General features: G+C 37.7%; 1 protein-coding gene across 10 annotated transcripts in view; it reads left to right on the forward strand.

The window, feature by feature from the left end:
• ppfia1 (PTPRF interacting protein alpha 1) overlaps nt 1-17,507 on the forward strand; it is a 71,293-nt gene that overhangs the window by 46,833 nt on the left and 6,953 nt on the right. For 4 of the 10 annotated variants that reach the window (XM_041782701.1, XM_041782709.1, XM_041782737.1 and 1 more), the window contains exons 17-25: nt 5,743-5,772; nt 6,949-7,073; nt 7,493-7,665; nt 8,206-8,299; nt 10,307-10,318; nt 11,372-11,453; nt 13,332-13,532; nt 13,893-13,955; nt 15,795-15,821. In XM_041782701.1, the coding sequence (XP_041638635.1) occupies nt 5,743-5,772; nt 6,949-7,073; nt 7,493-7,665; nt 8,206-8,299; nt 10,307-10,318; nt 11,372-11,453; nt 13,332-13,532; nt 13,893-13,955; nt 15,795-15,821 (807 nt within the window). The remainder of the gene's footprint in view (nt 1-5,742; nt 5,773-6,948; nt 7,074-7,492; nt 7,666-8,205; nt 8,300-10,306; nt 10,319-11,371; nt 11,454-13,331; nt 13,533-13,892; nt 13,956-15,794; nt 15,822-17,507) is intronic. The other 6 variants (XM_041782776.1, XM_041782766.1, XM_041782747.1 and 3 more) reach the window with 5 other exon arrangements.

Raw genomic sequence — 17,507 nt, forward strand, 5'->3', positions numbered from 1 at the left:
AGGAGCACACAAGGCATATATATGTAGTCAACAACATGCATTTTTAAATTAAGATATCTTTTGGGGGCATTTTATGCTTTTTTTCGTACAGGAGTACAGTGGATAGAGTTGTAAACAGGGATGAAAGAGTTGGGGAGAGACATACAGGAAAATAGCCACAAGCCAGACCTGAGCCCAGCTGCCCGATTCCATGGGGTGTGCCTTAACCACTGGACCATCTGTGCCCAACAACATGCTTTAACTTACTCTGTTCAACAGAGCAGTACAAAAACCTCCCAAGGGGGCCAGGTATAGCTCAGGTGGTAGAACAGGCGTCCATATACAGTGGCTGTAGTCCTCAATGCACTGGTCATAGGACCACTTATCGGTCTCGACACTGTTTGGTGTCTTCCCGCTTTTACTCTCCTCCATATTTCCTGGCTTTTTTCAACTGTCCCACCAAACTAAAGGCAAAAATCTAAAAACGAAAAAAAAAAAAACACTCACATGAAGCAATACAACAGTATTCATACAGTAAGGGCAACTAATTCAGTAATTGTATATGTTAATTTATGTAAATTAGTTACGCAATTATTAATGGCAGAAAAAAAAAATGTTAAACCTATTTAGTAAGCTAGTGTAAATAGCTGGAATAATAAAAGGTAAAATGTCTATGAAAATGAACTCAGCTGCATTATGCAGCTGTTGCAATATTTTATACTACAAAAAACATCACCTTCTTATAACCGCATGTCATCAAATATCTCACAAAAAGCTTATTTCCTTTTCTTGAATTTGGGTTTGAGCACATCATGATGGCTTTATTTACCTTTGCCTATTAGTCATTTTTCCAACTGGACTTTAACACATCATGATGTAAATTTATGTTGCCTAATTTAATTCGCTAACCAGCTTTCATCTTGTATGTTTGAGTACAGATTTTAATATAGGACTTATATTTTTAACAGGACCTTTTACAAGGTTTGGCTGATCTTACCATGGCTGCTTTTAGTGAGGAAGAGGAGGACTGACCTGCAGCAGCAGTCAAATTGACAGTTTTGTTTTGTGTTTTTTAATGCCGACAGGTTACGGTGCTGAATTCTGGTATAATTTGACACACAGCTTATTTTTTGATATTTACTGACTGTCAAATTCATTATTCAACATAAATGCACTGCAGCCCACAGACAGTGCTTCTCTCGACCACAAACACCATATTCTTAACATTTGATCTGTCTTGGTGACTGAAAGCATTGATTTTGATCTACATATTCCATATTTTTAATGAATGTCGTCTGATACTATTGGTTGCTGATCAGTAGTTTTGAAATAGACAAAGATATGCCCCTAACCCTGCTAGTGTTATGCTGCTATTCTGTGGGAAACTCTTGATAGACAGTGAAGTTAAAAAAGCTTCAAAGGACAGTTGCTTGTTTGACAGATGTGTGTTCGATAAAAAAAAATCCAAAAGTACACGTGACTGTGTCAGGGGTAACCCGAACCATTTGTGGTTTTTTCACAGTATTCTAAACAAAGGTGTGTGTTCAAACAAAGAGGTGAAAGGAACACACCTCTCAACTAATACCAGTACCAGCTAAACAGTGATCATAGTACACACACCTTATCTGCACCTGTGCGCTCCTGCTCACCAGAACATTGCTGCCTTTCTTTGTGATATTTTGTTTGTTTTGGCCACAGTTTGCTTCAACAGGCTGCTGTGTCTTTGTCTTTCTGTATTTGGTTGATTTTTTTCCTTTAAGAACAGGCTGAAAAGATGCTGTACCCTGCAGCCTCTACACTATTTAATCAGTCTATTAATTACAGTCATGGCCGAAAATATTGGCACCCCTAGAATTTTTCCAGAAAATACACCATTTCTCCCAGAAATTGTTGCAATTACACATGTTTTTGGTTTACACATGTTTATTGCCTTTATGTGCATTGGAACAACAAAAAAAATCTGAAGAAAAAAAGACGAAATTGACATAAATTTACACAAACTCAAAAAATGGGCCGGACAAAATGGTTGGCACCCTTTTAAAACTGTGGGTAAATCATTTTATTTCAAGCATGTGATCCTCATTTAAACTCACCTGTGGCAGTAACAGGTGCTGGCAATCTAGAAATCACACCTGAAGCCAGTTAGAATGTCTAAAAGTTGACTCAGCCTTTGTGTTGTGTGCCTGTGTGTGTCACACCAAGCATGGAGGAGAGAAAGAAGAGCCCAGAATTGTCTGAGGACTTAAGATGAGAAATAGTGGAAAAATATGAACAATCTCAAGGTTACAAGACCATCTCCAGAGATCTTGAGATTCCTTTGTCCACTGTGTGTAATATAATCAAGAAGTTTATAACCCATGGAACTGTGGCTAATCTCCCTGGACATGGATGGAAGAGAAAAATTGACAAAAGAATGCAAAGCAGGATAGTTGGAATGGTGGATAAACATCCTCAGTCAACTTCCACACAAATTGAGGCTGTCCTGCAGACTCAGGGTGCAAAAGTGTCAGCTGGGACCATACGTGGTCATCTGAATGAGATGAAGCGCTATGGCAGGAGACCGAGGAGAACCCCACTGCTGACAAAGAGACATAAAAACGCCAGACTGGAGTTTGCAAAAATGTACCTGAGTAAGCCTCAATCCTTCTGGGAGAACATTTTGTGGACAGATGAGACTAAGGTAGAGCTTTTGGAAAAGCATGTCATTCTACTGTTTACAGAAAACAGAATGAGGCCTACAAAGAAAAGAACACAGTACCTACAGTCAAACATGGTGGAGGTTCAAAGATGTTTTGGGGTTATTTTGCTGCCTCTGGCACTGGGTGCCTTGACTGTGTGCAAGGAATCATGAAATCTGAGACTATCAAAAATTTTGGGCCGCAATGTAGGGCCTAGTGTCAGAAAGCTGGGTCTGCATCAGAGGTCATGGGTGTGCCAGCAGGACAACGACCCCAAACATGCCTCAAAAAACACCAAGAAATGGTTGGAGACAAAGCGCTGGAGAGTTCTGAAGTGGCCAGCAATGAGTCTGGATGTAAATCCCATTGAACACCTATGGAGAGATCTCAAAATTGCTGTTGCAAGAAGCACCATTCAAATCTGAGAGACCTGGAGCAGTTTGCAAAAGGAGAGTGGTCAAGAATTCCAGTCGAGAGGTGTAAGAAGCTCGTTGCTGGTTATAGGAAATGATTGGTTTCAGTTATTTTTTTTCCAAGGGTGTGAGTTTTGTGTAAAATTGTGTCAATTTTGTCTTTTTTCTTCAGATTTTTTGTGTTGTTCCAATGCACATAAAGGAAATAAACATGTGTATACCAAAATGTTTGTAATTGAAACCATTTCTGGGAGAAATGGTGTATTTTCTGGAAAAATTCCAGGGGTGCCAATATTTTTGTCCATGACTGTATATAGTCATGTTTTTGCAAGACCCCGGTACAGTCCAAACAGTGCCTGTATTCAGTCCATGCACAAAAAATCATCATATGTTGTTTTGATTTTAGAGCAGTTGTAGCCTTTATCAAAAAAATTGAAAACAAAGACATTTTAACAGCTCAAAGTTTATGGAACTAAGGCTGTGAAACGTAACAGACATGGAAGAAGTGCTGCAAGTAACTGAAGAACTACCTAAACTAACCTGAAAATAATTCTGTTTTCACTCCTGCTTTCGTTAACTTTTGCATCCATCTTTTAAAGCACCCATCACACTTCTCAGTTCACTTTGAAACAGAAGTTATCTAGAAGAGAAGGAACATTTTTGGGTGATTAAAATAAATTCTGCGCACCCCCTCAATTTCCCCTTCCTGTTTCCCTTTTATAGCTTACTAATCTTTCCCTGCCCCGGCCTCAGTGTGTCAGTTGAGGAGAGGAAATGAGTGATTAGATATTTTCCTCCTTGGGGCAATAGAAAGTCTCTTAGAAATGTGGCACGCTGATGGTTTATTTGCTCTGCTAATGCCAGGCTGGTGAGGAATGTAGCGAGGAAAAAATCTCCCCCATTTTTAGGTGCACAGTGGAAAATATGACTAAGGGAGCTGCGGTTCATAAATCCAGGTGTCATAATTCTCTCTGCCAAGTCTTTGATACTGTATAAAGCCCACAGTTATCTTTTATGTTATTTTTGGAATTTATAGGTCCAGTACTCTTATATCAACATACTCAGTTGCCACTAAGGTTGTCATTAGTAACAAATCTTTAGATACTTTTCAGTTCCATTTGTTTAAGAACAATGCAACTGTTGTTATTTTTAGGATCTTATACCAAAACATCACCATCATATTTGTGCATTTTATAAAGTGTGCAGGAGTTTGCCTACAGTTTTTTAAATCAAATATAAAATCATACAAAAATGATTTTATATTTAATGCCTTGGATTTAATATTTTTGTTGCTTAGTTGTCATATAAAGGCGTCAGTAAAGACCATTTTTGTGTTTGTATGGACCTTCTATACGCCTTCTGTTATTATTTTTATACTCTAGCTTGTCTCTTGTTTTTAAAGATCATTTTTGGCTTTTTACCTTTGTTTTAATAGGACAGCTGAAGGAAGACAAGAAATATGGGGAAAAGGAGTGGGAAAAGACATGCACCTAACAGTGCTCATGTTGGGCACTGCAACCAGTGTGACAAGGCATATAACTGTTTGCAATGGGCTGAGGTTTCCTGAACTGTTCTTACTGTCGGTTCAATAGGTCAGCAATCTGACTAAACAGACAAAATTATTGTGGATAGACAGCTTGTTTTTACTTGGTAGAAAAACTCAAATTCTAAACTTTTATCTGTCTTGCTGAACAATTTGGAAAGACAGTGTAAAGAGTCAGAAATATGAGGAGAGAGCATAGGGACTGACATTCGCGAAAGGAGCACAGGCTAGACTTGAACCCTGGCTGCATGGGATGTGAAAAAAACGCAAGGCCATAGGATTGATTGATTGTACTTTATTTACATGTCATGCACAACAAGTGCCAAAGCCTTATTGGTTCATAAGACAGCAGAAATACCATTACAGTGATTTAAAAATCAATTGATTACAACATTAAAACATCCTGCCTTTTTCTCCCAGGCCTTGCTGATATAATCTGCAGCAGAAAGGTTTCTTTTCTGAAGCAAAATTAAAGTTTTTCCTATTCAGTGGCAGTTAGCAAACAGGTTTCTGTTTGGCAGTAGTGCCACATCATATTCCAAATACAAATGTAAACATATTTTACAAATGGGAAGTTACATGAAAACTTTGATTTCTTCATAGATTAATTGGAGTGTTAAAACATCATTACGTGTCCTTGTCAGTACCTTTTATTTTTACCAGAATCATACCTAAATTTACCAATCTATTATTGGGACATCCCTAGTGCATACATACAGTGTCAGCAGTTTGATAAAGATTTGATCAAGGCTTTGATTCAACAGAAAAAAGCGCTGTTTTTCTTTTGATTCCCATCTTCAGTTTCCTCAGGCTGCACCCATCCTGACTCCATCTTCAGCATGGTTGTTTTGCAGTGCCCCCTCTTCCTCTTGAATGCCATGTTGCTCCTGCAGACTTCTATTTCGCATCAACTTTATGTCTTTATTGTACGAAACAGGGCAGTTTTTCTGAGTGTCCTCTGCTGTGTTTGTGTGTGTGTGTGTGTAGGTGGGTGTGGGTGTGTGTGTGTGTGTGTGTGTGTGTTGTGTGATCCTGTCTCATGGTTTTTTTGCTTGGCTTGGTTCCTCTGCTGGTCTGTCTTGAGTCTCACTAACTGCTTCTCTCCTCTCTCCTTTTTGCCACGCTTCAGCCTAGTGACCTGCGCAAGCACCGCAGGAAGGTAAACTAGAGGCCTGCTTTACTGGGCTCTGTCGGCTTTATTCCTGATGTCCTCATTTCCTTATTTCCCACATTTGGTCCTGAATATTCAGTATTCCATGCAATTTCACGGTGTTAAATTTAACATAGATACAGCTATACACTCTCCCTCCCAGACACAAGCAAGTATCAGTAAACCATTGAGATTATAAAATGTATTAATTTCTTTTCAGTAAGAGCATGCATGTTTCAGGTATTGTAAATGTCCACTCATATATATATTGTTTTCTTTTTCATTCTCTTACTAAGGGTAAAATGAACACTGTATGTTTCAGGAAGTATGTGTTACTGATACCACCCACTCATTTGTCTTTTCCAGTTCCACCTAAGCCCTCCAACACCCACCGAACTGGAAACATTTTGTCCCTTTTGTATCCTGAAAATTCTAGTTGATGAAGAGTTACAGCAAAATATAACTATAAGTAAAAATGATTAAAAAAGAAATTAAATTTGACACCACTCCTAAATCACAAACCATGATAGGCTGTTTGCCTTAACAGAGGTGGTACTTTTGAAGAGATTAGACATTAGAGGATATTGACTGTCCATCTGCTGAATCAGGAGAAATTTTTGCTATTGTTCAGCCCCTGCAAAAGATGAATGAGGCTCCTCAGATAGTTTTGGATGTCAGCTAGTAGTTTTGGTGTATTGGTTTTATCATCTGCAGCCATCAATCTCCAAAACACAATATACCAGTAGGCATTACTCAGAGACTGGAGATGCTATCCATTAGACCAGCTACAGGGCTTGTGGTCTGCATTGTTTCAGTTCTTAGTCCTGTTTTGAGGAGGTGCATGTCAGACTATGTACATAGGATTTTGACACAAACCTACAGCGTGTGCTACAGGGTAGATTTGATGTTGTAGTATAGATAAAGCTGTGAGTTTACACTGCACTTTCTCAGTCAGCCTGGATTTCTTTGTTTTGCTATGGACATCCTCAGTTTATTTAAATGCTTTCAGAAATTCTTAAAGATTCATTCTTAACTTTAGAAAGTAAAGCGTTGTGAGAGCTATAAAAGATAAAATGCGAATGTGCTATGTAAAGGATGTAACTCTTAGTTAGAGATAACTCTATACAGAGTAAACAATGAGAGTTAACAACCTGGCTAACATGGGTTTCTTTTACTGTTAAACAGTCGGCTCAGGACGACAAGGCCACTATCCGATGTGAGACGTCACCCCCCACCACCCCACGCTCCATGCGCCTCAACAGGGAGGCAGGCCATGCAGCAAGCAGCGAGGACATTCGAGATATTCGAGGGTAAGACACACCTGTCAGCTTAATCAATAGATCACTGATCATCAACCGGCAGACCAGGGACCATATCAGGCCCCCCAGAGCTGATTTAAATTCAGAAACATTTCAATTGCCCATGGGCAATAGGGCTGATCTCCTTGTTAATGCTTTAAAATTTCTTAAATTTTGAAAGAAAATACAAATACCTAAACAATAATATGTTATTGGTACCAAAATATTCATTTTATTTTAGTTATTTTGAGTCTGTCAAGACAAATCTGGCTCTTGTACAAATGTAGTTGATGGCCCTACAATAGATAAATCTACCTTTATCTCTCAGTTTAATTTCCTGTGTGTAACTAAACTTTATCTCTTTATTTCCTTGTGTGTTACTGATTTCCCTGTGCTCCACTTATTTAATGACTACTTCTTTGTTCCCCCAGTCTGGCTGGCCTGCAGGACGGTCAGGGTAGTAACCCCAGCAGCAGTAACAGTAGCCAGGACTCGCTCAATAAAGCAGCAAAGAAAAAGAGCATCAAGTCTTCCATCGGACGCCTCTTTGGGAAGAAAGAAAAAGGCAGACCCAACATTTCCAGCAAGGACTCTCCCAGCCAAGGTCAGAAACGCAAAAGGTTTTTGTTCAAGGACAGTGTATGATAATGTACATTTCAGGAAATTCAACTAAAATTCAATACAAGGGAACTTGGTAGCCCATCGTAGCATTTTTTTTTGTTTTTCAGTCCATCTGAAAGAGTTCCCCCTAAGGTGCTCAAAGTTTCATAATTTCTGTGTAAAAATGCTTAAACAGTTACATCTGTCATGTTAATGATCCATGGAACCAAAAAGGACTGAAGCTCTAAGGACAGTATAGATCTCTCGTCATATTTTCAACCAAACTCTGCTATGAGTAAAAGCAGGACATCGCTGATGTTTTGAGCATGCTACTGAAACACATTTGGACAAAAGGTAAAGCATAGAGCAGTGATAATAACTAACAAGAGCACATATCATCACCTAATGTGCCAAAGCCAGACAAACTTTGAGCAATAAATCACTTCTCCCCCCAGTATTTCTGTAATGGGAAGAGGCCAGAAGTCAAACAGTGCAATAAAGCTATAACTGTAGCTCATCTAAATGGTGCATGTTTGTGTTGAAGCTGGCACTCCTGAGGCAGAAGGCTCTCCGAAGGATGGTTTAGGAATGGGAACCCTCGGAGGACCTGCAGAGAAGAACAGGAAGCTGCAGAAGAAGTAAGTGTCATCCTTACACCCCCACTCTGCCCACTCTTACCTCTCTGCTGTCTTCAAAGTTAATGTCGACTGAAAACATGTCAAACATCTTAAAATGCACAAGATGCACTTTTAGTGCCCTTTATTTCATCTAAAAAGTTGGCTGCATCCTGTATACCTGTGCAACCAGTACATCATTATAAAATGCTGAAAAAGCGCCGTTGTTGCTGCAGGTTTAGCGACCTCCATCTCTGACATTTGCCCCCATTCACTGTTTATAACAAGTAGCTGCTTCACCACTCAAAACACAGTCTGGGCTGATGAAACCACTTTTTACCATCTTTTCCCCCTCATTAGGTTGTAGCCATGCATTTACAGTAAACGGCCGTATACTGTTCAGTAAATAAGCTTTATACAGTGCTGGTTTGATTAAAAAAGGTCCTTTAATTAAAGACAAACAGTGACCAAAGGAGGTGGACAGAGTAACTCACAGGTTGTGGGTCCATATGTCAGAATTGTCACTAGAGATGCACTGATGCAAAAATCGGTGCCAATGCACAAACTGTTGTTTACAATAGCAGTTTAGCTGATGGCTGAGACCAGTGTTGATTATTATTTCATTACTTCTTTTTGTGTTAATCTTCTATAATGTCATTATTTTCTCTAATAAAATCTCTTCTCTAAATGAGCAGATAGATGTGCTAAATGCCACCATTAAATTGATACAAAATATAAATATCTGCTACTGATGACTGCCCATTAAATTTCAGAGAGCTGATGTTTGGCAAAAGAGCAGATACTGGTGTTACACTGATTCGTCTGTCCACCCTAATTGTTATCCTAGCCTAGTAGCAGAACTTCCAAACCTTTGACTCACAAAAATGCAGGATTATGCCCTTCCAAGTAGAAAAACATGATATAACGTGGCACCAGCCATGGCTGCGATGTTCTTTTAGGCTGGATAATTAATCGAAAATTAGATTACCACAATATGACCAGCAGCAAATTTTAAACCAAAGACGGGGTAATGTTTCTTTAACCTGAAATGTGTCAAAAAACCAGTTTAAGGCAATTTTGTTGCAGAGATGTTATGCAATATGCTATTTGCAAACATTCAATTGTCTGTTTTTTAGAATAGTTAAAAAAAATCCTACTCTTGCTGTACTTGTGTATGATTTTTTAATTAAAAGTAAATTATATAAAGATGATTGTCCCCTCCAAAATAGCAAATGATATCAAATTTGCAATATCAGTCAAAATAATCTCAATTAGATTTTTTTTTTATCTTTTATCCCTTGTTTAATTTCAGCTAATATTGTGCCGGTTGTAATGCAGAATATTTTTTCCTTCTGTTTGTTGAATAATACATAAGATTAGGAACCTAAAAAAATCACTTATAGAATCACAATCGCAATATTGGGGGAAAAATATCACAATTAGATTATCTTTACAAATCATTCAGCCCTTGTTGCTATGTATCTAGAATGTTGAGAGCTTTGAAGCAACTGCTGGCAATACATAATGAATGAGGGCAACATTTCAGTAGCACCAGGTCACGTGCAGTGTGTGATTTTGGAGGGATGTACTCAGGGTTATGACTGCAGAATATACTGGTTGCATTCTAGGTTTAGGATGATAAAGTAGCTATTGAAAGTCTGTCTTGCACAATTAAACAGTATATCAGGGACTTAATCAATTCACTACTGCAGAGCACTGCTGTTGATAACGTAAAAACTGCTTTATTATGGGCTTGGTGCTGCTCACCCCCTGCCTTCTCACTGACGCTCACCCCAATAGGCTCATCCTGCTTCCAGTCCACACCCATGTATTTCCATTCATTCACTCTTTTATAGTTTTCCCCCTTCATTCTTGGTTTTAAGTCAATATTTTGCAATTACCATAAATTGTTTTGCTTCCATGCCGTTCTTAAATTACCCTCAGTTCATTCTTTCTCTTCATTGTTTTTCCAACCCCCCTGTACTTTTATTTATTTTATTTTTTATCATCCCCTTCTCATTCCATGTGTAGTCCAAAGACAGGGTAAGTCGGTTCACGTTGCTTTTTTTGCTTTGCCTTATATTCTTCCTACACTTGGCTTCACGTTGACCTCACCACTAGCTTTAAGGACACCAAAGAACTGTCCCTCTGAATGTCTGATGGCTTTTCCATGCTGCTCTTTTACCCTGCTTTCCACAGCGGAGCTTAACTAACAGGAATGTTTGTGTGCTGATTTTTAGTGAGTGACACATTTTCCTATCGGAGCATGAAGTGATGCACTGCAACCAAAGGAAAAAGATATTTAATGGAAGAGTTTAGTCAGCTTTTGTATGTTATGTTTAAAAAAATACATATGATGCGCTTCAGTAAAGTCACCGTGCTGCTGTAAATGTCCTGAGAGTGTAACTCTGATGTAAGCTAAGAACATGCTCTATCTGTCTTTCCTTACATTATAATGGCAGATCTACCAATTAGAGGATGGGCTTGTTCTTTATCAGTGGCCCACAGCCCCATCTAGTGGCCAACTGCTTTGTTCATGAGTTTTGACAAAGTTCCAGGGATTCTCTGCTAAATGGCATTTTTCCTTCATGAAAACAGGGAATGTGCATGAAATGTGTGTTTAAAATTTAAAAAGGCAATGGCAAAAGTTCCTAAATACTTCCCTCTATGCATGTTTTGCTTCCTACGGTTGTTGAGGAATGCATTCGTCATTTTTCTTAGTGAACTCCAAAAGCACTGGTTCTGGGAGAAAACTACTAACTTGTAAAGTTCCTCCTCAATCCTGAAGCTCTGTCTGAGACATACATCTGTCTCTTCTACATTGATGTTAATCTGAACAGTTAGGGTTTACAGATTAAAAATATTGTGCTATTGAAGGTTATTCCAGATGAGCATGTTTCTGTTTGATACTCCTGGTTTCAATCTCTGTTTTCTCTCAAACTCCTGCTCTCTGTTTTCAGCGTGCATGTATATTGATGTCTTGGGTTTGTTTACATGTGTGGTCCAAGGGTACATTTGAGTGCATATTGTAGGTTATGATGGGTTTTTGTGGATTTGTATGTGTTATTGTGCTTTAAATGATCTTTTTCATCTCAGGCATGAATTACTGGAGGAGGCTCGCAGGCAGGGCCTACCTTTCGCCCAGTGGGATGGACCAACTGTCGTGGTTTGGCTGGAGGTACGCATTCACAACTTTGATGAGGAAAAACAGATCAATGCAATTGATATATTTCTTCATTTTAAGATAAAGTAAGATCATACTTAATCAATCATTGGGGGAAATTTGTATGCTGCAGCAACATAAAGACAAAAATTCCTTAAAGGTTAAAACATAGAGATTTAGTAGAAGTAGAGCAAATCGAATAAAACGGCAAGAAAGGAGATGTGTACTACTGGTACAGGAGTAAGGTGAACTATACACCACATGTTACAGTGTTCTGTGCAGTCAATGATCAGCTTAAGTGATGATATAAAATGACACATTATGACTAATAGTAGTGAGTTATGAAAAAAGTAACATTTTAATATTGTATAATATGGATTAACACAATACAGTATGAGGCATAGGACAAAAAGTAATCGAATGGGTAATTTAAGTGACAGTGTATATAAATTGGGTTTTTTAAATGACAAATGGACACAAGAGATGGACATATTGGTGATAAGTTCTACGTGTAAGTGGGATGTAATGGCAAATGCACTTTATCAATTTCTACTCAAAGTTTTTGTTTTTTTTCCACTGACATGCAGAGATTAATGATCTTTGAGATTACACTGCCAAAAACTGTTGTTTTAAAAAGGAACTAATTACCTTGCATGGGACAAAGATTGATGAGCTGCTGCTGTGTGATCTTTTAGTGTTGGATATGAACAAAACATTAAAAACAAAAAAGTCACACCATAATACAACGGGTAAAATCATTGCTATCGCCAGTGGTGTCTGATGACTTTAAAAAAGGGTGTTAATGGTATTTTTTGATTCCAACCATTCAGTCAACTTTGATCACCTTTCAGACACATTTAAAGACTCAAAAAGTTGCAGAAGTTAGAAGTGAATTATAAGCCAAAGGCTCATAAAAATGAATTCAATTAAACAACAGTAAGGTGTAGAATGAAAAAGAAACCTGAGACAAAAAAGTAAATTGGTGCAACTAATACACACATTAGACTTATAAAACAATATTATGATGGTTACCAAAAATACCATAAAAACCATAAACAACTATCTAAAATGTTAGTGAAATAAAATAAAAACTAAAGCAATCATGGATATATAAATAACTTAAGAGTTTCTTCACATTGTCAATATGGACTTGGAAGAAATGTGCCTCACAAGATAACTGAATTTCAAACATGCTGCAGTAAATATTGTGATTAATCCTGATTGAAACTTGGGTATTAATATTTAAGTTTTTTTTTTAAAAATGCAATCATTTTTCAACCTTGATAATTTAAAAATACAACATTTAAGCACTAAAATCTTAACAGCAGAATAGAATAGAATATTGATAGTTATAGTTATGTAAGTAAATAGAAATGATAGCCATTAAATTCTGAAGTACTACATTGAGCTGGACTGAATTTATGGATGTTTTGATTGCCCTTAAAAATCTCAGTATTATCAGATCCTTCTGTAGTGTTGTCAGACACTTAGAACAACAGTCAATAAAAAAAATCCCTTGAAGTGGATTAAACTCATCAGGGTGTCATGCATCCACTTGAGTATCAAACAATTGGAGCAACTCCCAACATTTTTTGTAACAGTTATTAAGATTAGAGATTTTAAAACAGGTTCCAGGCGAGGTGTAGCTCAGTGGGTCGAGCAGGTGCCCATATACAGAGGCTATAGTTCTTGACACACTTGTCGCTGGATCAATTCCAAGCCTCAGCACTGTTTGGTGCATGTCTTCCCCAGTCTCTCTCCCCACACTTCCTGTCTTTCTTCAGCTGTCCTATCAAAATAAAGGCAAAAAAGCCCAAATAGGTTCCAGTTTTGAAAACTTGTGGGTAACTCTGTAACTGATGTCATGTCTCATCTTTTCCCTTTTCTGACCAGCTCTGGGTGGGCATGCCAGCCTGGTATGTGGCTGCTTGCCGCGCTAACGTGAAAAGTGGAGCGATTATGTCAGCGCTATCAGACACAGAAATCCAAAGAGAGATCGGTATCAGCAACCCTCTGCATCGTCTGAAACTCCGCCTGGCCATCCAGGAAATCATGTCCCTCACCAGCCCGTCAGCCCCGCCCACCTCAAGAACGGTAATGGTCTGTGTGGTCAACGTGAGATACCACACATAGTGCATAATAGATACATTTGTTTGCTTTTTAAAGCCTAGATATCTACATTATATGAGAAATCTCCCATTCAAGGTGCTGATGATACTTCAGGCTGTTTTCTATACATTTATGCTACCTGATTAAGCATGAAGCTTTATTTTATTAACAATTTGTTTACTCACAAACTTAACATGTACTAATACTGAGATGAAACTTGCCTGCAGTGAATGAACAATCTTCTCTTGGTCTTTTCTCCATCCTGCTTTCTTTCTGTCCTTCACCACTCTTCACCTTGAAACACTTCTCTCACTTGTGATTTGGGCGGGGGTGTTACATATTCAGACCACTGGAAACGTTTGGGTCACACATGAAGAAATGGAAAGTTTGGCAGCCACACCTCCCACGGTTAGTCTACACCAATCGGCTGGTGCCTTCTTGATCCTGTGGTGACTGTTGAGGCTAGTTCCAAGTTGCCTTACAGACAGTCTGACTTTTTCTTCACTCACTGCATGCTTGTTTTGTAATTTGACAATCTGGTTTGGTTCAGTCTCAAAGGCAGCTTGAAACACAGCCTTTTCTCTCCAGTAGTTTTTGATTTTTTTTTCCTCCTCCCATCCTTCTTGGTAGTTATGTTCTTGTCATATATCACATACTGTGTGTCTTTGTCAGTGCTGTATAGTTGATAAGAAAGTTTACTGATTTTTAGATATTCTGCAGTTTCACAGATTTTAATATAGATAAGATTTGTTTTTGACTAAACAAGACGTAGGGCTGCACCCAAGTAGAGCCTTCCTTGTGTTTTTTTTTTTTTGTTGTTTTTTTTTTGCACATTGTCAAACCAAAAGATGTTTGTTCAAACTAGGTAAAATTTTGCCATGATCATAGTTAATATATGCCAATCTAATTTGGCACCCCCCAAGGAAGTCCTGGGCCCCAGGTTGGGAACCAATGAGATATGCCATTTCATATATCAATTGCATGGATATATTTCACATTTATCTAGGAAATCTCCCATAAAAAGTGTTTGAGAAGGGCAGGACTTTTCAGAAATTCTCACAGGGGGACTGGACGAATGTTCTGTCTGTCATATTCATGATGGGCCAATCAGTGCAAGACAAAATAAGATAGTTGATATGCCTAGCTCCAGAGCTAACCTCAGCTATACAGGCTACCCCAGTGTTATTTGAAGGATGGATCTTATCGTTGGCTAGAAATTTTGCCGACGCCTAACAGGAGACATGCAGAAACATCTCTGTTAAGAGAAGCGTACAGTGATGTCTTTTGCTCTTTATTTAATAAAGAAATGCAGTCTAGTTCTGATAAAACTGCTGCTAAAAGCTACATCCGAGCTAACTGCTACACTGACAGCAGCCATTGCTCACAGTACAAACAAACTGCTTGTGGCTACTGCCTTAATCTCCTCAAATGATGCTAATTGGTCAGAACCATTTTTGGTTCTGAAAAAAGGATGCGGATTGAAGCTTTTCAACTGGAGTCTGGCCAATCCATCTGCTTCACAAAGTTACTATTGTGAGTGGTAATATGCTTCCTTTAAACAAGTAAGTGTCAGTCAGCCAGCTGACTGATGAAACTTTGGGACTGAGACTCTTTTCATTAACTTACTGTTCCCTCGGTGCAACCCTTGCAGAACAACATAGATCTAAATGAATTATTCTACCACACTGTTCAGGGCATCAGTGTTGACAACCTAACAAAAATAGATAAAAGTGGTTGTTGTGACAGATTGTCATTCACCCTTCATGATGAGCTGATATCCTGCATAGCATCTGTTCAGTTAAACCTTGGCTGGCATTTGGCAAATCAGTAATCAGGTTGTTTGACTGCAACGTTGGATAAGTTCCTTTTTTAACCAGTTAGGTGAAATACCTTGGATTTTTTAAACCAATTGATTACATCTGATCATTTGTATCAAACTTAAATCGGCAAAATTTTTAAATTATTTTTTACAAAAAAATGTGTTTATTTTGAGTAATTTCAAAAATAAAAACATTTTAAAGTAAATATCCAGATTTTAGTGCCTGTTTTGCCATTTTCTATTTTTTTTCTAGTTTTGTCAACACATTTTACTTCTTGTTTTTTGTCATGGCATGTATTTGTCTTTCTGGTGTTTTATTCTGAATGATATTTTCCACATTGAGCTGCTCTAACACAGCACTGCAGCCTCACTAACCCCTCGCCTCTGTGTTCTTCTCACCATGCTCACTCTAACCATGCTAACACCAGGAGGATGACGAGGGTAGCTGGGCACAGGTTTGCACACTTTCACTAAAACCCCCATCTAGACTCACTCACCTCCACGTTGAGGAGAGTAATGATCAGTGTTTTAAAGTACCTTGTAGAGATCATCTCATCTTTTTTGTTTTTAGTTTCATTTCACTCTTTTACAAGGTTGCATATGAAATAAACTTGTTTGTGGATGTGCATTCTTAAGTAATTTATTATTATGTCTTCTAAGTGGTTCAGCTAGTCAGCAGAACTATTTTTCTTTTAAATCTGAAATACAAAAGTGGTTTTGTTTAATAATCCTTAGAAAAAATCTGTAGTAACTACAAGTAACAACCCTGACTCAACGTGTTATTAAAAAGCCTTAAGGACACCTAACCATGAGACAAAGATGCTGAAGCAAATGGAGTTGGTAAAGGAATAACGTTATATATATATATATATATATATATATATATATACGTTGATACGTGTGGGAACAGCGTGTGTAAAAAATGTTTAGTTTTAGTTCAGACTTGTCCTTGCAACAATTCATAATTAATTCAGTGATTAAATTTTCAGATAAGTGAACAGTCTCATTGATTTATCAATCACATTTTCTTTGCATAATCAATTTTCATACACAAAAAATTAAAATAAATACATAAAACACTGCATTTATTATAGACAAATAACTCGGTATAAGCAGGAGCTATGGTTTTGCACAAAGAATTAATTGGTAAGCTTACCATGATCAGTTCAAAATTAAAATTCAGATTGTAATATGCAATATTTAGGGCTGCTGTTTTTGGCCACACCTATCTTGTTGAAGAGATTTTGTGTCTTGGGGGATATTCCCATTGAAATAAAGGTTTATGGCTATTAATGGTGTATTCAACTGTCTCAGAATAGAAAATAAACAAAACTGGGAGAATTCTATTGCAGTTTATAGATTTTATGTGGTGAATTGTATAATGAAAGATGATACAGACTGTCAGTTGTTTACCCAATTCTCTTTTTAGAGATGACAGAGGCAAATGTTACAAATTGTAAAGAGACTGAATTTCTAACTATATGTAAAAAGATATTCATATCAAAGATGCTGTAGGTAGTGCAAACGTGGGGACATGTTGGTTAAAAGTATTCCAACAGTATTAAAGCTGTCAGATATATCTTAAAATCAGGTTGTTCAAAAGAAAACGTAAGGAGCTCATTTGTGAAACATCTGAATAAATTCAGATTAATAGCATACAAGAAATAATGCTCCAATTTCTTTGTAATCTCACCAGCAGTCTATTTTTTTAAAAAACAACAAACAAATAAATTTAAATACTTAATATTATCCAAACAACCCTGTCAGGTTTCCTTAATTTTGACAAGGGGGTTCCACAAGGAGACGTCTTCAATCCTTTATGGATCTAAAAAGCCTAGCTAAACACCTTGGCCTAATGAACCCTATTTTAAATTACTAAACCTTGTTTTAAAGAAAAGAGGATTACATAATCTGACAGAGTGAGGTAGTCTAGCCCTGTTTTTTAATTCCTATAAAATCTCTACTTGCTTAAACTTCGAAGTAGGACTATGATAAACTTGATCCCAGCAGAGTGCTGCATTCAGATGGTATTCCAATGAAAAGCATGGATTGAGTCGATCATATTCAGTTCTTCTTAGAATAGTAATAAAGGTGAGCCAGAATCAAACATTTTGAACAACCCAGCCCAGAGTTTTTATTTG

The sequence above is a fragment of the Cheilinus undulatus genome, linkage group 1 (genome assembly GCF_018320785.1).
Source record: "Cheilinus undulatus linkage group 1, ASM1832078v1, whole genome shotgun sequence".
NCBI classification, from domain to species: domain Eukaryota; kingdom Metazoa; phylum Chordata; class Actinopteri; order Labriformes; family Labridae; genus Cheilinus; species Cheilinus undulatus.